General features: G+C 47.9%; 1 protein-coding gene across 1 annotated transcript in view; it reads left to right on the top strand.

Moving 5' to 3' along the window:
- CGNL1 (cingulin like 1) overlaps window positions 1-26,130 on the top strand; it is a 155,484-nt gene that overhangs the window by 120,608 nt on the left and 8,746 nt on the right. Inside the window, exons 10-15 of the mRNA XM_027570815.2 lie at window positions 2,510-2,716; window positions 3,579-3,683; window positions 9,487-9,639; window positions 10,547-10,717; window positions 13,935-14,096; window positions 17,149-17,238. Of these exons, the coding sequence (XP_027426616.2) occupies window positions 2,510-2,716; window positions 3,579-3,683; window positions 9,487-9,639; window positions 10,547-10,717; window positions 13,935-14,096; window positions 17,149-17,238 (888 nt within the window). The remainder of the gene's footprint in view (window positions 1-2,509; window positions 2,717-3,578; window positions 3,684-9,486; window positions 9,640-10,546; window positions 10,718-13,934; window positions 14,097-17,148; window positions 17,239-26,130) is intronic.

Below are 26,130 nucleotides of genomic sequence, written 5' to 3' on the forward strand. Positions count from 1 at the left end.
GACTCTTTAACTTTGTGAGGAACTGCCAAACTGTTTTCCAAAGTGGGGACACCGTTTCGCATTCACACCAACAGTGTGTAAGGGTTCTGAGTTTTCTACAGCATCCTCAACCGTTGCTATTATCTTCCCGATTATAATCCTAGTGAGTGCAAAGTGGTTTTGATTTGCATTTCATTATGGTTTTGATTTGCATTTCCTTGATAACTAATGATATTGAGCATCTTTTCATGTGCCTGTAGGGCTTTTGTAGATCTTCTTTGGAAAGGGGTCTACTCAGATCCTTTGCCCCACCCCCCTTATTTTGAGAGAGACTGCATGTGCGAGTGGGAGCGGGGGGTGGGGAGCATAGGCGGTAGAGAGAGAGAATCTTAAGCAGGCTCCACGCCCAGCACAGAGCGTGACACAGGGCTTAATTTCATGACCTGAATCGAAATCAGGAGTCTGACGCTTAACCAACTGAGCCACCCAGGCGCCCCTCTTTGCCCGTTTTTTAATTGGGGTTTCTTTTTATTACTGAATTTTTTATATATTCTAGATATGGGTCCTTTGTCAGATATAGGATTTATAACTATTATCTCTCATTCTTTGATCCATTTTGAGTTAGTTTTGTGTATGGTGTTAAGGAAGGGGGCTGATTTCATCTTTTTGCCTCTGCATATCCAGTTGTCCTAACACTCTTTGCTGAAGACTCTTCTTTGCCCATCGAATTTTCCTGGCGCCCTTGTTGAAAATCAATCGACTATAAATGTTGGATTTGCTTGGGGGCTCTCAGTTCTGTCCAACTGAATTGTATGTGTATCCTCACACCAGTGCCACACTGTCTTATAACTCTAGCTTTGTAGTCTCATATTTTAATGAGAAAGGACAGGATTGGGCAATCTAGACTTTAATTTTTCTTTTCCTGGTCTGACCAGTTATTGGATTCTTTGGATCCTTACTCATGCTTTCAACCACACTTTATTTCTCCTTGTTCATCTTGCTGGTTTCGGTAGGAGAGGATACCCAAGTGGGTCCTGAGGAGTCCTGGTGGTTGGCACTTTAGTTTTCTCCTTCGCAATGCCAGCTAACCGTGTTCTGACCCAGTAGCTTGACGTGATGGGTGTTCCCAGATGTATAGAATTAAACATTTGGGTTTGAAAAGATGCTCTGTTTTCTGAAACTCTTTAATCGGTTAAGTTCAGGATAATACATATTATTGTACTGTTAAGAGATTTAAAGATCTCGGGGCGCCTGGGTGGCTCAGTTGGTTAAGCGACTGCCTTCGGCTCAGGTCATGATCCTGGAGTCCTGGGATCGAGTCCCACATCGGGCTCCCTGCTCAGCAGGGGGTCTGCCTCTCCCTCTGACCCTCTTCCCTCTCATGCTCTCTGTCTCTCATTCTCTCTCTCACAAATAAATAAATAAAATCTTTAAAAAAAAAAAAGAGATTTAAAGATCTTTCTGTAAGGCTACGCAAGCAAACAAGCAGTTCCGGCAGTTAGTTCTCCCATGGGGCCATGACATAACTTTCAAAGCCAAAGCTTGCCCTCCCTGGGCCTTCCCTTCCTTGCAGGCATCTGGAGGGTTGTTCCGTGAGCATCCAATTTGCTGACATTGGCATCTTTGTAGTAGTGGAGCAATGGAAGGGGAGAGATCTTCTGGGAGAAGTGGAATTCTGGACAAGGCCACTTATCATCACGTTGCTGAGCCAAAAAAAAAAAAAAGCTCCCATGGTACATCGGGAATTAGCAATAACCACACTGTAATTGTCACCATGCCTTTCTGTGAGGAATTTTGTGCAGCATGGAGCTCATTTTCAGAAGATGGCGCCCAGAGCTTGCACTAGGAACTCTATCATAATTTAAGTGAATTTTAATTTCTGCTTTGTATTGGACATTAAAAAAATCTGTAAACAGGAACTGTCCTTCATCCAGAACTTCCATTAAGGGGCCCTGCGCATGGCGAGGGGTCAGGGATGTGGACTCGGGCCGAAGACAGTGCTTACAAGAACAGGTTCTGGAGTCCGTCTGCCCAAATGCACTTGTTCCTAAGTGACCTTGGACAAGTTCCTTATCTACCCAAGTCTCAGTTTCTTTGTCTTTAAAACAGTGATAAGAATAGTACCCACCTCTAAGAGTCATTAAAAGCTTGAAATCCCATGTTAAAGATTTAGTACAGGCAAGGGATGACAACGTTTTTCTGGGAAAAGCTAGGGAGTGAATATTCTAGGCTTTGCAGCACCGGGGGGGGGGGGGGGGGGGCCTTCCCTCACAGGCATCGGCCACTCCCCGCTCCGCTATGTAGCTCGAAAGCTGGTGTGCTCACCAGCGCGCGTGGCGATGCTCCCTGAACACCTTTTTTAATAATAGGTGGCGTGCTGGACTTGGCCTCCAGGCTATAGCATGTCCATCCCTGGCTTCGCATGATGCCTGGCACATCGCGGGTTTTTAATAAAGGTCAGCCATGCTCGAAGCTGGGGGCGGCCCCTCGACAGCAGCTCCCATGCTCGCCCGCTCCGTGTTTTTAACAGAATGTCGAGGTCCTGGCCAGTCGGAGCAACACTTCAGAGCAGAGCCAGCTGGGAGCTGAAATGCACGTGAAGGCGCTGCAGGAGGAGAATGAGAAGCTGCGGGAAAGCATCGCAGAGCTGGAGCAGAGCGTCGCTCGGCTTCAGAGGCAGATTGCTGACATGAAAGGCGATGAGGCCAAAGCAAAGGAAATGCTCAAGAAGGGCGAGGTAAGGCTCGCTGGGCCCCCAGCCCAGGCCTGGCAGCTGCGGATCCTTCTTTTTTCCTGTGTCTGTGGTTTTGGAAGCGGAAGGGGATTTACTATCATAATTTAGCAGGAAAGCTGGAGGCAATGGTGACTATAACCTCTCCACCAACCATTTCTGCTGTTCCTCTATGAAGGTGTAAAGGGGAGATGAGCTTGTCAGGAAGGTGGGAACGGGGCCGATGAAGTCAGGGTGGGAAACACAGGCGTCCCCGCTCACCCAGACGTCAGGCACCCTCAGCTTTTTGACACCGGGCAGAGGCCACCTTAATACCACCATCAGACCCATTCTCACGCATGGTGATTTTTTTCTTCTTTAACACATAGTTGACGGATTTTGAAGCCGCACCAGTTTTAACCGATTATCTAGTTTGCCAGATCTCTAGAAGCGGGAGGCTGTTAGCAAGAGACACGCACGTGTAGGGGGCAGTGAGAGCTCACACTGACAATAGAAGAGGGGACAGAAGCATTGTAAAGGGAGATGTGTTCCAACAGGGCTTCCCAAAATGCTCCTTGATCAGAATCACCTGGAAACCTTTCCCAAAACTCCGTATGCCTGAGTCCGTTCCATACCTGCTCTTTCCGAAGCTGCAGTGGGGAGGCTGGATATGTGTTTTCGGTCATGCCGGATGATTCGCACTTTCACATCTGGCTAAATAGGGAACTGCAGACAGGCACACGTGTCTAAGAGCATACTGCTCTGTCCCACCTTGGGTCCACTGCTGGCTGTGTCCTTGGATGCCTCCCGCCTTCCCTTCATGCCCCCGAGCCCGCTTCCTAGGCACAACACGCATCCACGTGCACTCTGACCTTGTGTGTCATTGTAGAGAGAGAGCCGGCAATTAGAGGAGGCCCTTGTGCAGTCAAGAAAGGAAGAAAGAGAAGCCACGTCGGCCAGAAGGACCCTGGAGAGTGAGCTGGAAGACGTGCAGGTAAACAGAGCTTTTGTCTTTACTCCTCATAAAAGAAGCCTGAGAAGCCAAATTGGAGAGACGTGGACAGATCGCGCCTGGTCCTCTCCTTCCAGGGAGTTCCTTGTATAGTAAGAACCACGCTGGGCTGCAGACCCTCCATCTAGACCACCAGTGGTTCTTAACTGGGGGACATCTGGCAATGTCTGGTGACATTTTTGGTTGTCACAGCCAGGGACATGCTCCTGGCATCGAGTGGGCAGAGGCCAGGGATGCTGCTCAATGTGCTACAAACACAGGACAGCCCCCGCAGCAATGAATTATCTGACCCCAAATGGCAGTGCTGCCGAGGTAGAGAAATCCTCATGTCGACAGTAAAGAGCTTGACAGCTTTCCAAAGATAAAATATGAATTGTGTGGGAGAAAGCTGGCAGGATCGGTCCCCGAGGCAGTGTGGAGTCAGCTCTCTGGCAGAAGCCAATTTCCTTTCTCCTCTGGGCAAATATACTCCGCAGAGTGCAGTCCTTCAGGACGGCTATTAAAAGCAGGAGGAAGTCGGGTTTTTTTTTTTTTTTTGAAACTAGATAGCTATCTGTATTCGAAATCAGTAGATTCTTAGAAAATTAGGTTTTCCCATTTGAAGGTTAGAAAGATTGTAGGAAGTACATTCTTAAAAAAAAAAAAATGTCTGCCGTGAAGCTCTAAAATGAGTTTGCACAGCGACCTCAGTGGGATCTAGGTATGTCCTTCCTTCTACCTGCTCTGGGTTTTAAAGAACCAGCACCAAGCATTCCTCAGGCCGTTTCGGAGGAGGCCGAAGGCAGTGATTTTGAGCAGCTGTCAAAGAGGTCATTGTTAATGATTTCCGTGAGGACCGTTGGGTGGGGACGGGACATATGAAACATGTTAGGGGCTGACAAAGCAGCCAGGGTTCAGATTTGTAAATCTGCCTTATGCCTAATTGCAGCTTTCCTCTCAGTATACAGCTTCCCCTCCTCCGGGGCAGAGAGAGCCTGCTTGTGCTAGGATTCACTTCAGGTCAGCCGTAGCCAGGGGCCATCACCCCCAGAGCGGAGGTCTGTGCCTTCTCTCCAGCTTTGGACAAAGACCTTGTTTTTGCAGACAGTAAAGCCCTCTTTTCTCCTAAGTTCGGTGTCTGATTGTCCTCACTTTGGACTTCTTTCCCTCTTTCTCTCCCCTCCCTACCTCCCTCCCTTCCATCCTTCCTTTCTTCCTCTTTGTTACACACTGGTTTGGTTAGTTCGGCATGGACAGCAGGCTCAGTGTGCTGCTCTTGAAGCCTCGTGCTGATGATGGCCGGCTGCTGAGGTGCAGGGTTCCGCCGGGAGAGCTAGCTGGGGGCAGGAAGAGAGGGAAAGCATTTCTACTCTACAGGGACAAAAGTCTGCAGCTTCGTGTCATGTCCACACCAAGTGCTGGGCACAGCTATTACAGGCTGTCTGTCTTTATCTTTAGGTCAAACCAGAACGTTTCACACAGAAGGAAGTAGTTTACCAGCTGTGGATCTGCAGCTCAGGGTTGCTTCCACAGAGAGAGAGTGGGTGACAGCCTCAAGGCCTAAAGATATATATATATATATATATATATATATTTTAAAGATTTTATTTATTTATTTGACAGAGAGAGACACAGCGAGAGCAGGAACACAAGCAGGGGGAGTGGGAGAGGGAGAAGCAGGCTTCCTGCTGAGCAGGGAGCCCAATGCGGGGCTCGATCCCAGGACCCTGGGATCATGACCTGAGCCGAAGGCAGACGCTTAGCGACTGAGCCACCCAGGCGCCCCATCAAGGCCTAAAGATCTTAATGTAATCCCCACCCCACCCCCACCTCCGGGTTGCTAGCCTCGCCCCGCCTTGGAAATGATCCCTGACCTGTTGCGGGCGTTTGGGCCTGTTTGCCCCATGGTGCTGGGCTGGCTGGCGCACGAAGCCCTGGGACGGTGTGGCCTTGCAAACCACCGCCAGCGCTCTCGAAGACGCTCAAGAAGGCCCGGCAGCCTCTCCGCGGTTCTCTCAGGTAGCCGGTCTCAGAAGGAGTCCCCTGCAGAATGCACCGTGGCTCTCAGATGCTGCGTCTTCTGTCAAATCGGGAACCAGAGAGCCGGTTCGATGACTTTCTGCATGCCTCCCTTCCCAAAGCTGGCAACTGAAAGCGAACTTAACCCTTCGAGGAGGAGGAAAGAGTAACTTGTTTTTGTTTTTTATTCCCCACACAGCATTTTATATTTCAGAGTCTTTGTGCCTTTAGCGATCTGTGACATCTTCATGCATGATAACTTTTCCTTGACACAGTAGCCGAAGGCCACGGGAACTTAGGTCTGATTTATTAGGACTTAGAAAGTGGCAGTGGGATAGAACGATGCCATTGTTGGTTTGCTCGGCCCCTGCTGCTCGGGTTAGGATGGCACTGCTGAGTAGATCCACTGGAACTGCCTTCAGGCAGAGATGTGTCGGATTCCCTTGAGAAATGGCTTCTGCAGATGGGGAAGTGAAGAAACTCTTTCTGGAGAAGCCACCGTTCTCTCTTTCGGGGAGGAATAATGTGTAAGTTCTGTAAGCCTTCCCCTCCCACCCTGTCGGACTTCCGTGTCATGAAATGACAGAAGCAGAGAGCCCCAGAGCTTCCCCCCAGACAGCCCTGGTACTGTGGCAGGGTACTGCCTGGGACCCACGCGGTCTTGTGTCCCCACAGAGGCTGTGTAAGGGGAGCGTGTTTTCGTTCATGAGCTGTTCCCACATGCTGTAACTTGGGTATCTGGACAACACTCCTGAGAAGTGTTCTCAGGAGTTCAGGTTTGTTAATGCTTCATTGCAGCTTGCCTTTCACTATATAGCTTCTCCTCCTCGGGGGCAGAGAGGAGCCTGTTTGTGCTAGGATTCATTTGGGTCAGCCATAGCTTAGGGCCATCCCCCCCAGCTTCTGTCTGATCAAGCCTCTCATTTCTGTAAATCCGTGGGCTCACCTGCCACTCGGCTGTTGTTAATAGGGACTAACAGGGGCCTTCCTCAGTCATACAGTAAAAGGCTCTGCATCCATCTACGGACAGTGTGGTCTTCAAGCTCAAGGGTACTCACTATACATTCAATAACTGTGTTTTGCATTCTCTGGACTGATCATTTTTGCCCCGATTTTTGTCCCAGTGTTTTGGTCAATGGGCTTATATTGCTGGTCTTTGAAATATAGTCACTGTAACAACAGCATTTCGCTCCTGACTCCCAGCTGCAAAATGGGGAGTTTGCTTCTTTTTGTGTGAGTTTGGAACATGTTTTCTCAGCAATGGTGTATTGGAATACATTTCTGGAGGAACTGAGGAGGCAGAACATTATTCTAGACAGCATCTCTAAAATTTAAAGTATGTTAGAATTTTCTGGGTAACTTTTAAGTCTAAATTTGAGGGCCCCAGTCTAAGGAAAATTGTGATTCCATCACAAAGGGCTAGAATCTGCATTTCAGGTAAGGAATACCCCATCCTTACTTGGCGACTCTGACATACAAAGTCTTTAGACCACTTTTGGGGATAGGTATTAATTTCCAGCCACTGAGTTTTTATCATATGCCTCATCATGAATCTGGGCTATGAGACATACCCAGATGGAAAATCTCTCCCTCTCCTTGATAGATCTTACTACCTTGCAATAGAGGCAAGCTACAAGAAATATTTTTTAAATAATTTAGCAACACTGTTCTTCCAGGCAAATGTGTGAGTGTTGGGGTGGGGTGTGTGGGGTTTTGGTGGGGCCCCAGGCCCAGAGTGGGTGAGTCTCGTGTCTCCAGTGGCACGGGAGACCAGGGCCAGGCAGGGAGCCCTGCCTGAGCCAAGGGGGAAGCAGAGATGCACACACCATATGGAGGTTGATTGGAGCCAAGGCTGGCTTGTCTGCTGGCCTGCAGCCTCCAGGATTGGGATCCAGGAGGAGAAAAAGAGAGGCTGGGGGGGGGGGGGTGTCTCTAGGGGCACGGGTTGAGTTGGATCCTATAGGAAGCCATTCATGTCCCTCTGTATTTTGTTGTTTTTCGGGAATTTACATTTTGAGATACGTTACTGAGAGTTTTCTCCCACACATGGAACCAGACCTTGCTTGCCTTACCATGCATCCTCCCCTTTGCCCCCAATACCACTAAATCAACCACAAACACAGATCCCAGGAGATGATCCTGTTTCTGGTATGTGCCCAGCTGGACTGTGGTGGGACACACTCCTGCTAATTGCCTCCACACTGAACTTCTAATTACCTTCCTTTTACCACCTTCTTTTCTCCCAACAGCTTTTGTTGACCTTGGTTTCCCGCAGAAATTAACTTCAGCAGCCCAGCTATGTTGGCTGGTTCTGTGAGTGCAGTCAGCCTGGCAGAGTAGAGGGGCCAGAAGGCCTCCACGGGTGGCTTTTTGGCCCCAGGTCACAGGGTCGGCCAGCAGCATGGCTGGCTGTGCTTTGCAAACCAGGAGTGCCCCAAGTGGTTTGGGAGTGTTTTCAAGATGCCTGAGTTGGTGCATGTGATAGCAGCTTGTAAACTGTTAAGCACAGTACAGATAGAGACCATTGTCCTTGTAATAGCAGCTGCGGGGACATAGGACACAAATCCTAAGCAGTACCTGTAGCAACTCACATGCAGCCCTCAGTACCTGAGACCGTTTTCTTTTTCTTTTCTTTTTTTTTTTTTTTTAAGATTTTTATTTATTTGACAGAGAGAGACACAGCTAGAGAGGGAACACAAGCAGGAGGAGTGGGAGAGGGAGAAGCAGGCTTCCTGCTGAGCAGGGAGCCCGACACGGGGCTCGATCCCAGGAGCCTGGGACCACGAGCCGAAGGCAGATGCTTAACGACTGAGCCACCCAGGCGCCCCCTGAGACCATTTTCTAGATGATCCAGCCCATGTCTGGGTCATGCTGCCTCTTTCTGAGCTCTGCCCCTTCTTGGTATCTTTATGCCAGCGGCTGCAGCACTCAGCCATTTAAAGAGGCCACCATAATCTTTCTAAGATACTTTAGGATTTTTTTTAGAATTGCATGTTTTTACATGAAGAATATCGGGCTCTGTGACTGGGTGAGGTGAGAGCTTCAGGGGATCCCGGGGAAAATAGTGCACTCAAGATACTTTCATTTTATGGTAAGTACTAGGATTTGGTGCTGAATCACTAAATAACACTCATTTGCACTTTTCTAACTAGTGTCTTTTCCATTTCACACCTTTTACTTATCAGGTTTATCCACCTGTGGATTGCCAGATTCCTTTTTCTTCTATGAGTCCAACCACGATTTTCTTGGTTACAACTCCCTCTACCCAAGTGGACTCTTGACCTCTGGGTCAGTGTTCTCTTTCCTCATAGATTCATTGTTAGCTATTTTAACTGTAGGAAGTGTCTGCAGAGCAGAGGAAATTCTGGAACATGAGGTGTAATGCTGTATAGCACAGGATGTAAATTGCCACATTGGTTCAGGTTTGTCTCAGGTATATCTTTACCTCAATTTTTAAGCATGAACTTGAAAATTTCATGTTTTCAGACACTGTCCTTAGTCACTGCCCCGAGCAGCCTTGGCCATTTTCTGTAGTTCTGTAATAAATCCTTTGCCCCTTTATTCTCATGTGTTTTTTTGGCTGAGTCAACTTTGCATTTGGGTCCTTGAATTTCAGAACCGGCAATGTCCTTATGTCTTGTGATGGTTTTGTTTTGATCCTTTTCCTTACCACTGATGTAGCAGGTCTGATTGCTTTGTGGTGTGGCTGCAGAATTCCCTCTGCCCCCTGTTCCGGGGCTGACCTGATAGGTAGGTGACCATGCGGTCCCTTCCCTGCCACCTGCAGAGAAACCTGAGTCGGGCCACCCAGGAGCAGAAGCAGTTGTCTGAGAAGCTCAAAGATGAGACAGAGCAGAAGGAGCAGTTAAGGAGACTGAAGAACGAGATGGAGAACGAGCGATGGCACCTGGACAAGACCATCGAGAAACTGCAGAAGGAGGTGAGGGGTGGGGGAGCAAGAGGTGTGGGGGGAACACCTGGGCTGGGGCCCAGCGCCCTCTGAGGGCCTGGTGAGAGCTGAGGAAACCTGCACTTATGTCTAAGCACACATGTGTCAGATTCCCAGATCCCCTGAAGCAGCTCTTTGGACTTGTTGAGAATCCCAGTTAAAGGGAAGCTGGTCTAGAAAATGCCAGTACCCTCTGGATTCTGGGCCCAGCTCCTCTCAACAATCACCCAAAGAAGCCTGGCACATAAGGGCAGACTTAACAAATGTTACCTGAATCAGAACCGTGTGTAACATCTGCATTCACACCCATCTTTCTTGTCCAGGAATGTGAAAGGCAGTTTCAAAGTCTAGTAGTTGCTACTTCTCTTTGCTCATCTCTGCCCTAAAATACCCAGAAGGGGGAGAGACACAAAGCTGACGGGCTCCCTGCATTCTAGGAGCCAACAGGAATGCCTGCCATCTTCTGATACCTACTATGTAACCAGTCACTGTACTAGCTATTTTGTAACTGCCATTCTATCCCTTATGTATTAATTCTGACAACACCCCTGTAAGGTAGATATGATGATTCCAGTATTTCTGATGCGGACACTACAGAGGCCCAGTGAGGTTTAAGGGCATGGCCCAGTTATGTAGCTGCAAGTGGCAAAGCAAGGGCATGACCCATGTCTGTGTTTCCAGCCACAAAAGGTGTGCTTGTTCACTCCTCCTTGCTGCTTCCAAGTTAGAGGTGACTAAGCCTGGACAGCCCATGACCGGGTGCTTTGCAAAGTCTTTGGGGAGGTTGTAGAAGAAAGAGGAGGAGATGTGTTCTGTGTTTCGATGGGACCCAAACCTAGCTCTCGGGCCCCAACTGGAGTATCACAGGGTGGGCTCACACCCATGTCACTCCTTCCAGATGGCTGACATTGTTGAGGTGTCCCGCATATCAACTCTGGAGCTCCAGAACCAGCTGGATGAGTACAAGGAGAAAAATCGCAGGGAGCTTGCAGAAATGCAAAGGCAGTTGAAGGAGAAAACCTCAGAGGCCGAAAAGTCACGTCTGACTGCCATGAAACTGCAGGATGAGGTAATGCCTGGCCAGATCCTTTCCTGGTTTACCCGCCCCCACCCCCGTTCAAAGTATCCTGTACTAGAAACTGCCACTCTTCTAGGAGAGACTCATGGTACGTCGGAAGACAGCGTTTGGGCTTGATTCTTCAGTGTTAACCCTTAGGATGGTCACATGGGGCAAAGGGCATTCTAAGACACAAAGTCCCAGGGCCTCTGGGGTGAAATTGACACAACTTTAAAGTGACCATTTTCTCGATTCATTCAAGAGTTTCTGCCTAAAATGTTTAACTGACATTTATGGAGCACCACTGGTATACCCAGCTGTGTCTTAGTGATTCATGCGTATTAGTGTTTTAATTTAACCCTAGAACACAGATTATAGTAAACAATTGCTTTTTGACATTCATTTACAAAATATAGACTTTTATGAGAGCAGGTGTGGTGGACATGAGCTCCAGAACAATGATAATGGAGACAAAAAGAAATCTTCAGGAATGTATGAGTACTGAAATTATTAAAACATATTTTTTAGTTTTATATTTGGGAATAGGTAGAGCAAAGTAACTCAAATGTTAGCTCTCTTCAGTCTTGACTTGTAAAGAGCTGAGAAAAATAAAAGGAATGTTTTTGATTATTGTAATGGAAAGCTGAAGGTTCTAAAACACAAGTATGCTGATTTCTCGTTATGCCTCTTGCCAGCTGGATGACCTTGAGCAACTTACCCCAATTTTCGGAGCATCTGTTTTTACCTCTTTAAAAACACCCAAATAACGATGATTTAATTATGAAATGAGATAACGTGTGAGGCTAGAGAGCTGAGGGTATGTATATCCTGGACACCAATGTTAAGGGTTTTTTTTTTAGAGTCCAAGGCTTGCTTTTTTTCATAAGCAGTGCCAAGAGTGTCAAGATTCCACAGGAAAACAAGTTTTTCTTTAAAAAAAACAAACTTTTAATATCTTTGATGATCAAAGAAATATTGCCCATGAGTCAGTGCTGGAACTGTGTGAAAGAACAATGGAGATTTACTATAGACTTCTAGAACATTTCTGAAAGGATCCTGATAACAGGTCCCCTCTGCTGCAGGGTCATATGATGCAGGACCCCAATAACTGAAATTAGCATAGTGACATCACAGTTCTGTCTGGCATTAAAAGAAAGTCATTTGCATTTCTACGGCAAATGGGAGGGGAGATTCGGATATTTGCCAGAACACCAACAAACACATGGTGCGCTGCTTTGATTTCAGAGAAATCACAGTGTCACGATGACCCCTGCAAAGTGCTTCCTGTTGATTTTTGTGTGATGGTTATCATTCTGCTAGAATCTTCAGATTGGAAGGAACTTTAGAGATCCTCTAGTTGGATGAGGAAACTGAGATCCAGAGAGATTAGTTAAGGCCAGAAGGAGACCAGTATTGTTCATAAAAGAGCAGTCATTCAAAACAAGATCCCTTAACGGTGAAAACAAAAGATGGCCCTTCCTAGATTTTTCTCAGTGGTGCAGCCCTCTGAGACACAGTTTCCGTCTGAATGGCAGAAATGGACACCTCATCATTCTGGAAGGAAACTGCAGGCAGATACTGCCCTGTATCCAGCTATGGAAGTCAGTGGAGTTGTTGAAAACAAAAGTGAATTGACAAGCCAGGGTCACCCTGGATCCTTGACGAACTCAAGCTCACCTCTGTTCACGGCCCCCAACCCTGTGTTTTCGTTGAGCTGGGATAAAGCTTGTCTGTTAACATAAAAGGGGCAGGAGGTCTATCCTCAGGGGCAAAGCACTGCCTTCTTTGCTTTAAGAGAAATAGACATTTGACATGTCTTGCCTTTGGTGTGGAGCTAGAGAAGTTCTGATGAAGGTTATCTCTAGAGAATGAAGACTTGGAGTTCACTGTCGGTTTATTGTCTGAATCCCACTTAACGAAGGGCAGTTCTGACTACTTCAAGGGAGCACTAGTGTAGCTAGCAGGGCTTGGGATCCCAGACACTATCCGTGTTCTGTGGGGCATGGCTTCATTGAGTATTCTTTTTGACAGAGCCCTTGACTCAGTTACCACCACACCAGATGAGGGTCTTTATCTGGAGAGGTCTTTTCTTCAAGGTTGTGCTGTTCTCATTGAAAGGCCAGGGGTTCCTGTCAGCTTCCAGGAACCCATTTCCTAAAGTTTTGCCACTGGGTTTCTGAAACTAGCCTAACCTGGTGCACCGCCCCCCCCCTCCCCACCAGACTATCTTTGAGGCATCCCCAACTTCTCTGTGAAAATCACCCCCAAAAGATGCTGTTCTCTAATGGAGTTTGCCACTCACTGTCATACACTCTCTGAAGGAACTAAACCCCTGGTGTAGTTAGTTATTCCTAAGACAGCGCCTTCACCCAGTACCTGGTACCAGCTCCAAGAGGGAAGGAGGTTTTGAACAAAACAGATAGTCTTGGTCTTCACTGAATCAATCCACACAGGTGTATGAGGAGCACCTACAGTGGTGCTGAGGTGGCTGGTCCCCTCGGGGAGATTCCAGCGAAGTAGAAAACAGGGACAACCCCTTGTGGACCAATCTCTTTGTTGCACTTTCTTCAAAGCTGTTAGTTCAGTGCCACCTTGTGGATGAAAAGAACACTGTGGATGACAACAGCTGATTTAGGATTTTCTTCTAGAGAGCAGATGGTTTCACCTAATATGCATGTTTATATTATTAGATTTTGTGCTTGCGAGTTGTTTTGGGGTCATTCATTTTGTTTTTATTTTCCCCTCATTATGACCCTCCCACTGAGGTGATGCTGGTACAGGTGGGTCATAAATCGCACTGTAGGAAGCACTTACCTAGTTTGGTGGCTTTCAAGTGTTTTTGGCCATGACCTATATAGTAAGAACTACGTTTCTCATTGCAACCCAGTAATATGTACATCCATACAAATGTGTGAGTGTCTAGTACAGAGGTTTCACAAAACAATATCTGCTTGTATTCTACTCTGATATTTTGTTACATTAAATTTCAAAATGCTGGCTGACATCTACTAAATTGAATTTATAACTCAGTGGGTTGCTACCTGTAGCTAGGAAGCTGGTGCTTTTTATAGGAGAGGAAACTGAGGCCCGCAGGGAGCTGGAACTGGCTCAGGGTCTTCTGGACTGTGCTATGTGGGCATCCCCCAATCATCTTTGGGATCAGCCTCTGCACTGTCTGTCCAGGTGCTCTCCTGATGCAGCTCAGGTAACCACCCGCTCCTCCTTCTAGATGCGCCTGATGGAGGAGGAGTTACGGGACTACCAGAGAGCTCAGGATGAAGCGCTCACAAAAAGGCAACTTCTGGAGCAGACGCTGAAGGACCTGGAGTACGAGCTCGAGGCCAAGAGTCACCTCAAAGACGACCGAAGCCGACTCATCAAGCAGATGGAGGTCTGTAGGCTATGCGAGTGTGAGCCGGGGCCTGTGCAGGGCAAGCATGGGACACAAGAGAAGTGACCTCTCTGTGCACACTTAAGCCTTTGGGATGCCTTCGGTTTTTATTCTCTGGAACAGCCAGACATTAGTAAAGTCATTTCTTGATTTGAGGAAGAAGCTGAAAGTTCATAGACTCATAAGTTTTCAGAGCCAAAAGGAATGATGGAGACAGTTTAGCACAGTGCCCTCATTGTCTTAAAGAGGAAGCAAAACAGAGCCGCAAAGAGGCCAGGTGATTTTACATAAGGGCACATAGTGCATTTTTTGTTGGTTGCTTTGGGAGGTGCTTCCAACTACAGAGGAGACAAGACGGCTGCAAATCTAGAGGGCTGAGCTGTGTCTTGGACCCGAACCACCTAACTCCTGGGGACGCCCAGCTCTCATTTGTCACACCGCATGCTCTGTTCTTGTCTCCTAATTCTGGCCCTTTTTTTTTTCTGTCAGATGATCCAGCTTCGCCAAAGCTAGCAGCAAACTGTGGCTCAGTTCATTTTTGGATACACCATATATACATAGTCTAAGACAGTATGTCAGAATGTGCTCACTGGGGTCACCAGCTGGGGGTGACCTGTTCACAGGATGAAAATACAACATGGTAGAAAAATATGAATCAAGTAATAGAATCGAAACATGCACAAGCTCCTGAGCAGGACAGGAGGAATCTTAACATCAGTCCATCTGAGCTTATACAAAAGAATAATCCTCAAGAACAAAACCAGCCCCAAACCAGAACACCCCCCCCCGAACACACACATACCCCACATCCCAGTGGAATTTAGTGAGGGAGAGAATCAGCCCCAGACCTATGGGAGAAGTTAAAATTGTCAAGGTTTTGGTAAAAAGACAGTGCTCAAGGACAGGGAGAGATGGTTTGAATTTAAAGTCAATGGAATTTCTGATTCAATTTTGCAAATAAATAAAAATAACTTTTAAAACCTCCAGGGGACTTAGTAGCAATTTCCATCTAGGGAGTGATGTTTCAACTATTAAAGATTTTATTAGATGGGCCCCTTTTAGACACTAGAATAACCTGGTTACAGTCTTATTGTCCTTTTGTGGGATTGCTGTGTATTTTGCTATTGTTTCTGCTTCTGATCTCATTAGAGGGGTCATTTTAAGGCAAGCTAAGGTCAACCCAGTTAACTAGGAAGCGATTTTTCAAGGACCCAAACAGTCTGGTTCAAAGCAAGCTAAAGCTGTGTTGGGCAGTGGTGTGAGAACCTTTGGTGTAGAACCCTGACCTGGGCCCCTGAATGCTCTTGGTGGGTTTTGAATAGTACAGATTTTAGACAGGAAGAGAGGCCTGTGAGGAGGTGCTTTTAGCTAAACATTGGGTTGTCATCTTCTTCTAGAATATTCTGACTAAAAAGAACATTTCCTTTTACCAAATCAAGGTCTAGAAGCGGTGATATGACTGAGCTTCCCTTGCCCCCTGGCATTATTTTAGATATTTCTCCACTGATGACAAAATGAATAGCTCTCAAGACCCTACCAGAGCAGCTCGCTGGAGGAACGTTTCCTCCCCTCAGAGGTAGCTGGCAGGACTAGCTTGCTGTGACAAATATCTTGCCGGTTCCTTCACTAGCACTTAACAAATTAGTTCTCAGGACTCAAGAGCTCTCTCAACAATGGGCATTTTCTGTAGGATCAGAAACTCAGGTGGCTGTTTTGCGTAAATGAAGCACTTGTGGACCCTCGGTGATTTCTGCCATGAACAGAACTGGCCTTGGAGGCGTCAGGGACCAGGGAGCAAAGAGGAGGGTCGGTGCAGAACCCGGTGCTCTGTTCCAAGTTGGTCTTCGAGCCTCTCAGCTCACGGGAGAGAGCTTTCTGGGTTCCCTGTAGATTTCATTCACCAGCAGGGAAGGCATTCACAGACATTTACTCATTCACGTGAGTAACTCTGATTTTTGACCTTTACAGAAGCGTCCAGAGCTTGTCAGCCAGCCCACTTCGACAATTGCAGAGACAGTGTTTACGTGCAGATGCTGCACACTCGTGTTTCAAAACTCACGATGCCGATTGCTTTTTATCAAGTATGGCACTGAGTTAATGCAGACATATGACACATTGGCGAGTGACAGGAGAAACATGTGCATAGACCTCACAAGCCCCTATTTCTAGGTAGGGTGGTTTGTGTTAGAAGCCTCTTTTTTCATACATGCAGCTACTTTGACATGCTTTTCTCTTAGCACTCAGTGGTGTTAAATGAGGAGCCAGCAAGGAAGACAGAAATGACCATTCTTCTGTAATGACTGGGCCACCGCTGTCTCTGGGTTATTCAGGTGCAGATATGGGACTGATTGCATAATGCACGAAGTGTGTGAGGTGTCCTAGAAAAGCAGGTGGGGGCAATAGTAAGTCGTAGCCTTTACTCCTGCAAGGCTCTTGGAAACTCTGAGCAGGAGGGAGGGAAAGTGTTGTCCAGAGCTTGGAATTTTTAGAGAAATGTGTCTTGGATGATGTCTGAGCTCCCACATTGCCTTTTAACAGGTAACTTGGGGACCTTAGGCTTAGGTAGATCTTTGTAAAGTTACTGATTCATAAGGGGGACAAAAGATATGAAGGAAACAGGCTAAAATATCCACAGCGCTTATGTTAGGGCTCGGGGTAATATTTTGTCTCCTTTCATGTATTTTTGAAACGCACAATTACATCTTACATTATGAAAGCAATACAGCACGGTTTTTTGGGCAGTATGAGAAGGAGATGCATCCTTTCCCCAAACTCTAGTGATACTCAGCTCTGATCTGCCTTCGAGGTTTGCATTCCCCAGGGCGGGCCATCTTTGCACTCTTGAAACGCACAATTACATCTTACATTATGAAAGCAATGCAACACGGTTTTTTGGGCAGTATGAGGAGATGTATCCTTTCCCCAAACTCTAGTGATACTCAGCTCTGATCTGCCTTCAAGGTTTGCATTCCCCAGGGCGGGCCATCTTTGCACTGTACCTGGGTCAGTGTGAGTTTAATAGGGCTATGTTTGTGTCTTCTTTCTTTCTTAGGACAAGGTGTCTCAGCTGGAGATGGAACTGGAAGAAGAAAGAAATAACTCGGATTTGCTGTCTGAGAGGATCACTCGGAGCAGGGAACAGGTGCAGTATGTAGTTGAATGATGAATGGATTGTCCTTCATGGAGAAGGAAATGTGAGAAGTGAAACCCAAGGATTCAGCTAGAGGAGGGAAGAAAGTTCTTGCCTTATAGAAATGATGGAAGGCTGGGTAGTGTTCACCATAGTAAGCCATGAAGAGGGAGGTGTAATATATAACATAAAGCACACAAAGTGGAAGTTTCCAGAGTGGTTATGGGTAACAGTCTATTAGCTATAATAGGCAAACTGCTCTGCTTAGGGCAGAGGCTCTAAGAATCATTAGTCCAACAAGCAATTGTGTGAAATTGAGTTGCCATAGAAAGTGGAGGACATGATGCAGATTTTTCCTTTAAGAACTTTACAAGCTAAATAGCCATACAGACGCCTATGAAGCATTCACAGTACAGTAGCAACCTCTTCCAAGTGAATGCTTTTTTGCAGTTTTCAAAGGTGAGGAATTCCACTTACCTTCGATCTGTACAGCAACACTGGGAGGCAGCCAGGGACCGTGTTCGCTGTCCTCACACTGTAGATAACAGAACTAATTTTCTAAATGACACTCCATGTAATCTGAGGGTTTTTGAATTTTGTTTCCATTTTTTTAATTAAAAAAAAAAAAAGTTTAGAGCAGCTGAGTTCTGTCCTGGGGATAGGGAGTCTTATCACTGGGAAGCGGTGGTTCCCTTCACTGGTTGCCTTGCCCAAACCATTTGACAGATCACATGGGGAAGCATTATGGGACGATATTCAGAATACGTAGTGACAGTTTTGAAAAGAACCTATATTCAGTAATCTGAAAATGGTACCAGAGAAACCGTACATAGACATTCAGAAAGTTCTTCACCTCTTGATTTGTTTTGGGCACTTTCTTAATTAAACAGTGCAGACAAAACCTAAAAGCCTTGGATGAGGCTGAGTACAAATGAGGAAGTTTTATCTATATAAAGGATTAAAATTAAAAATCTGAAATGCAAGTTAATTTGGGCAAAATCTTCTTTATCCAAAGAAGCTCTTTCCTCTGGTCACACTTCGACTTCGGCACATGCCCCACCTTTCCACCACCTCCAGACAACCAAGAACTGGAGGTTCTAATGCTTGGGGACGATGCCATTCCAAAATGGTAGCCCCTCTTCAAAGTTGAAGGGAAATCACTGGCTTCTTTTCCATTGTTTCCTTGTTGACCAATTCTTTGCAAACAAGTAAGACAGTTGTGCTGTTTTGCTTCTGAGAGTGGAGAAATTCCAATCTGAACCTCCGTCCTCAGGTTCAGTTCTGTCTACGTGTTCCAAAGCCGTGCTAGTAGTGTCCTGCTCAAGGGGGGGCAGCCCAGCCAACCGGAGCTGCAGAAGCTTAGGGAAAGGCTTTTATGGAAACCTCAAATCCAGACGAATCACCCAACCTTGACACTTGAGCCCTTGTACGTTCTTACTAGTGTCAGCATTTTGTTAGGCAAGAGCCTGGTATAAAAGTTGCTTGGGGACGCCTGGGTGGCTCAGTCAGTTAAGCGGCTGCCTTTGGCCCGGGTCATGATCCCAGGGTCCTGGGATCGAGTCCCACATCGGGCTCCTTGCTCAGCAGGGAGCCTGCTTCTCCCTCTCTCTCCCTCTGCTTGTGCTCTCTCTGTCAAATAAAATAAAATCTTTAAAAAAAAAAAAAGTTGCTTGGTGATGCGTTCCTGCCAGTGTGGCTTAGCCCCCACAGTGCCATGAGGCATTTCAGGATCTGCTAAGCATTCATGATAACAGAAGTGGCCATGAATTTGTTTTGCTAATGCTGCTGGTGGCTTAGGCAGGGAGGAACAGTGGCAAAGTCTGTCACCCTGTCAATAACCAGGCAGGCAAAACAGACTTCCCAAGCCCCATGTTTTACACCAAAAACAAAACACAGACACACTGAACCAGAAAGCGGTTGCCTTGCTTGGCTCAGCTGATGGCCCAACCTGAAGAAAACTGATCACTCAGACCCCTTCTTTTGCCTCTCACCTGAGCACGTGATTCACTCCTTGATGTGGCCACGGCTGAAGATACTTTGAGCCAAGAACACAAAGTAAGCCCAGGGAGGAGGTTAAGGGAACGGACTTGGTCTACTGGAAAGAGCGTGGGCTTGCGAGTGCCGGGCCTGACTCCTGCACCAGCCCCATGGAGTCCCAGGAAGGTGCCAGCCTCTCTGAGCACATTCTTTAGGGGATGTTCCTGTTAAGGAGGCGTCACAGGTCAGTGTTGGGGCGGGGGAGAGGTGTCATCATTATCACAGACTATTATTATAGTCCGTGAAAGGGCAGCTCTTCTCCAAATTCCAACATTGAGCCGCTCTGACAAGGCTGCGTCTAGCCAAGTGTCATGAGTCCCTCGAACCCCCATCCTTCCCTGTGTCTGTGCTCGAAGGGAGGGTTCCACAGCCTCCAGCCTGTTTGCCCTGTTCGTTCTGTTTTCCCCTTCTATTTCCTTTCTTGTCCCTTCCCTCCCTGAGGTGGGGCGTTGAGGGGTAAAGCTTGGTGCCTGTCATGGTAAAGGAATGGAGCGTCATGTTCACCTTGTTGTAGGAATTGCTAAAACAACAACAAAACAAAACTCCTGAGGTAAGGCCTCTCTTCTGGCCTTTGCTGTCTCTGGATGTGTGAGGAAGGGTAGCATAGAGAACTGGGTTGACCAAATACCTGCCTCACAGGACAGCATTTAATTCTTATTCAATGCTGGGGTCCATCTGAGACTTCTTTTTTGCCTCTTAAAGTAAAGGTTCCAAGGAAGGGCCCTGGGTATAGATAGTTGGGCCCTAATTTTGGTCCGCTTAGGTTAACTTGCAGGGCCATGAGCCTGCTGCCTTCCTGCCAGAATCAGAGAAAGGGGAAACTTCCAAACCTAAGACCCTTCTCCTCTCCCCGCCGCAAACACTGACCTGTGACGCCTCCTTAACAGGGACATCCCCTAAAGAACAGGAAATGGTGCCTGTCTGATATCTCCAACCCGATTTATAGCATCAGCAAACTGCTTCCAGGCACTGAAAAGGGAAGGCGTGGGGAATTAGACTTTTTGGATCTTGCTCTCCTTAAATTGAAAAGGAAAAAGGTTACAGCTCTTACTTAAACTCTGCATTCTTATAAGCTCCCCTTCTGAATTTTGCTTTCCCCAAACATCTCTCATTTTTTCCCCTAGTCTTAGCGGCAGGGCTTAGGTAGAAAAGCTAGAGGGATTAAAAAAAAAAGGTTTTCCAGCAATATGAGCAAATGGCCAACCCCTTTCACAGACTCTTAGATCTGGCAAGGACCTCCAAGTTCCTCTCCCCAGACTTCTGGTGCAGTGCACAAGAGATCTGAGGCCCAGCCCCATTGCCCCCCGCCCCCCCACGCCCCCCCCCGATCTGGCCAGCTCACACAGGTGGTCAGTTGCAGAGCTGGCCTCAAATCTCCTGACTCCCCAAACAGAGTTCTACCAGTGCTCGGTGCTCATAAGGTATGCTGGATACCTGCTGTGTGCATAGATAGCATTGTGGTGAGGTTGTAGAGATGATCAAAAGTGGCCCCTGTCCTTGAGTGCTGTGTTTGAAGAGATGGAGGATGCCCCCCCAAAATGGATAATTAATAAGAAAAAGCAACAGATACTAAATGCCAAGTGCAGGATTCAGGCAGCTCGCGAAGGAAAGGCTATCATAGCAAGGGGTGACGGTGGGAGTTCTTTGAGGAAGGTGAACCTGGAGCTAGTTTTGAAGAAAGGGTAAGATTTAGACAAACTAAGGAGTGGGAAGGGAATCCTAGACAGAATGGAGTGTGAATTAGGATTGGGAAGTAGGGTATTTGCAGCGTCTGGGGGACAATGAATGGACTACTGTGATAGGTTTCTGGTTTCCATAAGGGAATAGTAGGAGATAAGTTCGGAGAGGCAGGTTGAGGGTGTTGAATGGACCTTATCCTGAAGGCAGTGGGGAACCACTGAAGGTTGTAGAGCAGACAGTGAAGCATACAGGGTATTTTAAAAGATTAATGTGGGGGGGTTGGGAGTAAGGACAGCAGAAGGGGAGACCAGAAGGAAGCTCAACTGGGCTGTTCCCGGGGACAGAGAATAGAAAAGGCAGTTATGAGATCAAACATCCTATCCTTTGTATGCCCCCCACCCCTTTCTTATACATACATTTGACACTCAGTAAATGCTGGGCGCATTATTTGTGAGTTCCCAGCCGTTCTTTTCCGTACATGCTCAGGATGTAATTTTTCAGACTGATGGGTTCAGAAATCCTAACAAATTTTTTTTTCCCCAAACTTTTTGGATGCTTGAATTTTGTTTCCAAATCTGGCTAACATGAAGGAAAAGGGATGAATTTAGACTTGATAAAGTCATGTCTTATCTACTCTGTAAAACAGAGGTGAGGAGTATTTGTTTTCTCACCCAAGTATGGTTGCACCTGATTCAGGAAGCGTTCTGACTTGTAAGGTGAAGGCAAATTGATTTAAATAGTGGGTATTTCACCAGCTTTGGTCTGCTTAAATACAGAGAAATCCTTTTTTCTCTCCTTCCTCCAAAACCGTGTCTCCATTTACAATTGCTATCTTTACGGAGGATTTGCTAAGTGCTGGGCTCCTTGTGCCCTGCTGTGCATGCTTTGTGTCATTGTTTTCGGCTTGTAAGTGACCACCTAGGGTCATGAAGCTTGGAGGCCAAGCCAGGATTTGACTCCAGAGCCTACTGCCTCCTGCCTGTTCCCATCATTCCAGCATCAGACTTAAGACTGGTAAAGACCTCCCCAGGTACATTTGGGGCCTCTCTTCACAAGTTAAAAATAAGGCCATGGTGTCTCTTAATATGGATGAAGATTTATGATCTTCTCTTGACTGTCCAGTGAGTCCAGGATTTACATAGTAAAAGAGTAGGCCCAGCATTGGTGTGTTTTAAACTTGTCATCCAGGCTGATGTTCTAGTTCACTGGGCGCTGCTGTGCTGTTCCTGGTGGTTGAGGACAAACAGTCAACACTTGGGCTGGGCCTCAATGGAGAGGCGTTTTCTTGGCCATGGAAGCTACAATGACCCAGCTCACTGGAAAGATGATTCTTCTAATGTAGGCAGAACAAGAGGAAAAATTACCAACTCCAGAGCTTTGGGTGGCTTTATGATCCTTCCAGGGGCTGAGTAAGGCTTCCCTGTTGCCTTGGCAACAACAGAATAAATCCCAGTGGATGAAGTTGCAGACCTCTGCATTTCTTTTTGGAACTGCTCCCAGGTGGTTGGCTCACACCTGCTCCTCAGTCTGCACCAGGGTGTTGCATCCAGTAGGATATGGTATTGGGAAGTAAGGCTCCTTTGCAGTCAGTGACTGAATGATCAATTATGGGGCTGCTTTTCTTTCAGTTGAAATGCTCCTTAGTCTCAGACCTGGCTCCGACTGTATGGGCGGCTTAAAACCCAATGTGTATAGTTGGTTAATAATGGTTTTCCTCTCTTATGATTGAGGATCTTCCTGGTGTTTTTAATACCAGCCAGGAGGGTAGGTCCCAAGGCCCTCTACAGCCCAATGGTAAACACAGGTGATGGGGCAAAGTATTGTTATTAGCGATCATAGATATCTCTGGCTTCTCATTAACCCAGAAGGCTGCTGCCTCTCATCCTGAGAGCTGGCTCAGGTCATGGGTGCCTCTGACATAAAACCCACTGGAATCTGATACTGTTCTTTCCGATCAAGATGCTCAGGGTTTAGCATTCCTTCAATCCAGCTCTGATAAACTGTTGCCTTCAGCTCCTGTTCTGTTTTTAGTTTGACTGGAAAAGTTTTTGTTTGGTTTATTTAGTATAGTTGAAGGGTAAACAACATGTAACGCACTAAGCTTATATAAAAAGAAATGTTTTCCCAGCCACAGATTTATTTACTTCTCTGGTCCGCAGGAGGAAGCTGGCCAAGCCAGAGGCTCTCCTCTCTTCCCTTCTCTCTCTGCCCCTCCCCTCCCCTCCTCGCCCCTCCTCCCCCCCTCCCCTCCACTCCCCTCCCTTCTCCTCTCTTCTCCCAGTGTGGGCTCAAGTCACTGCTCCAGTCCTAGGGATCACTGTATTGACAGAGCTAAAGCACGTCTGGTTTATGGTAAAAACCAGCCTTGGGAGCATTGTCCGTCACTTCACAAGGTATTCCTTGTATAAGGCTCCATGTAGTGGACTTATTTTGGAATTTTCTGTCAGGCTGTCCTTTTTGAAGAATTGAAGGAAGCCTCGCATGCCTGCTAAAAGGCCTGGTTTGCGAAAGAGTAAGAAAAAGTGGACAGCCCTGTCATAGTAACTGTTAAGTTTTATGGTTGCACATTTGTTCCTTCCTGTTCTTCACTCTGATTTATTTTGCACTTCCATTTTAATAGCCATCTTTTGAAGGGATGTAGGGGAGTATAAATAATGACTTTTGTTTTTTGGGATTTTTTTTTTTTTTTTTTTTGGAGCATCACCATTTGCCTGGGGCTCTCCAAGGAGGTCTTTTTTTTAGCAATGAGATTTTTTTTTTTTAAGATTTTATTTACTTATTTGTCAGAGAGAGAGAGAGAGAGAGCACAAGCAGGGGGAGCGGCAGGCAGAGGGAGAAGCAGACTCTCTGCTGAGCAGGGAGCCCAACATGGGGCTCGATCCCAGGACTCCGGGATCATGACCTGAGCCGAAGGCTGCCGCTTAACTGACTGAGCCACCCAGGCGCCCCTCCAGGGAGGTCTTGAACCTGAGGAGACCTCTGGGATGCTCCCCCCTGAGCCCTCCTGTGCACTGGGAGGCCCGTGTCCTGGCAGGACCCGGATTTTCCAGTCAGTGGCACTGAGGGAGCTAGACTTGGCCACTGGTTGCTGCTTGGAGTCACAGGGATTTTCCTGAACTCCCGTCTGGGCCCAGTGCTGCATGGCCCCTTGGTGGTGCTGGAGCCCCTCCCTGCAGCTTGTCTGCCTCGCTCCACTGTGGAAGTCCCCGCCCGAACGCTCTCGTCTTGTATGATTTGCCCTTCACTGAGAGACCTGGGTCTTCCACGTTTGCCGAGAGGGAGAAAAGGAGTAAATGATTTTCAGCCAGAAAGCCTGGGCTAGAATAGAATCTAAAGCTGCTTCCAACACTCCTGAAGCTCCCACCTGGAAAATGGGGTGATAACATCTGCTTCAGAGAGTGGCAGGAGGATTGATGGGCCCAGATGTGCCCAGGACACTCACAGTCGCCCTGGGCATGTCACCAGGGGCTTTGGATTCTTAGGTTTTCCCTCCTTGGTCCTCAGGCCCGGGGCAGAGCTGCAGGAACACCACCTGACCCCCTAAAGGCAGACGCCGTATACAGCTACAACCACACCCTTGTCTCCGCTCTGCTGGCCTTTTATTGTCTTTTGGTATTTTTCAGCCTAATGCCTCACAGCAACTAAATTTCTAAATTTCTTTCTCTCTCTACAAGCCCACAGTTCTTCCTTAGCCCCCACTTTTGGAAAAATAATTTCCCTTCCCTTCCCTTCACTCCTTTCCCTCCCTCCCATGCCTCTGAGCTGCAGGAGCCTGCCCCCCTTCAGTCCTGCATTATGCTCTCTCTCAGAGGCTCAGAGAACATTCCCTCCCACTGCATGCTGCCCCGGCCCCGGGCCTGCACCCTGTCCCTCCCCATACACAGTCCGTCTCCCTGTTCGGCTCCCTTCTCTTTCCTGTCCAGCGGCTGTCACTTTTTCCTTCTCCGTGATTCTCACCCTCGCCTGCTAATAGGTGCGGGGCGCCTCTAGTACAGCCCTCTTTGGGGCCCTCACACCCCCAGCCCTCCAGTTGTAGCTGTCATCTCGTCACCGCTGGGGTTCGAGGAAAGGCGTGTTCCCACCTCATCGTGCCCGGCACCTTCCCAGTTTCTGCACTTGGGTTCCCCTCTCTGCCGAGCCTTCCAGAGCCGACTTCTTGTCCCGCTCAGGTGTTTTTTCCCAGGCTTCCTTCTGCCTGACCTTCCTCAGTCCTCACCCTTGGCTTATGGGACGGGGCAGTATCCTGGTTTCGTCCCGGTCTCCCCTAGGGGGAGTGCTCCCTAGGGCACAGCTCTGGGGCCTCCTCATCCTTCCTACAGTTCTCCTCGGGGAGCTCATCAGGCCCGTGGCTTCATCTGGTGCCACCCAGTCTCTGCACCTGTCTGCAGCCTCTCCGGGACTCTAGGGGTAGATGGGGCTGGTACCGGACCTACCTCCTCCGGGGGGGTGGGGGAATGGAGGACTAAAGGAACAGCACTGTAAAAATGCTTAAGATTTCCTTTAGCAAGTGCAATCCAAGCTCCCTGGTCACCATGTAGTAACAGGCCCCATGGGACTGCTCCCTGTCCCCTCTCTCTTAACCTGCCTGTTCCCCGCCCCTGCGCGTCTAGTCCAGTGCTTTCCGTTTCTCGAGCACCCAGTCTTCTTGCTTACCTCCCGCTCTGACTCACCGGTGGCCCTGGTCTGGGAAGCTGTTTTCCCTCTCCTGCCCCTTTCTCTACCCTGCCTGAGCCTGGCCTCTCAGGTGGGTCACAGCTGAGGGGCCCTTTCTCTGGCCTTCTGTGCTTGGGCTGTGACCACTGCCATGTGCCACACATACGGGACTTACTCGTTTGTCCCCCACGAGGCTACAGTTAGGGCAGGTCCTGTGTTGGTCTTTGTCAGTGTCCTAGGGCTGTGCTAACGTTGGAGGAGCGAACCCAACCTGTCACCCGTCCCATCATTCCAAGACCAGCTGTCCCCCAGCATGCAAGTACATGCACGTCCTTTCTGGGGACACTCCTCAGTGTCTGGAGAGATGGGACCACTACTCCGGCCGGAGGATGGGGGCAGGGTCCTCTGGCTTCCTCGCGGGGAGAGCCACACCGCACCCACCAGAATGTGCTTTCACTGTGTGACCGGCCACCTCGAAGGGCCTTCACAGGCTGTCTCGTTCAAGTGCCTTGTGTTAGAAACGAGTCTGCATCC

The sequence above is a fragment of the Zalophus californianus genome, chromosome 6, assembly GCF_009762305.2.
Source record: "Zalophus californianus isolate mZalCal1 chromosome 6, mZalCal1.pri.v2, whole genome shotgun sequence".
In the NCBI taxonomy this organism is placed as follows: Eukaryota; Metazoa; Chordata; class Mammalia; order Carnivora; family Otariidae; genus Zalophus; species Zalophus californianus.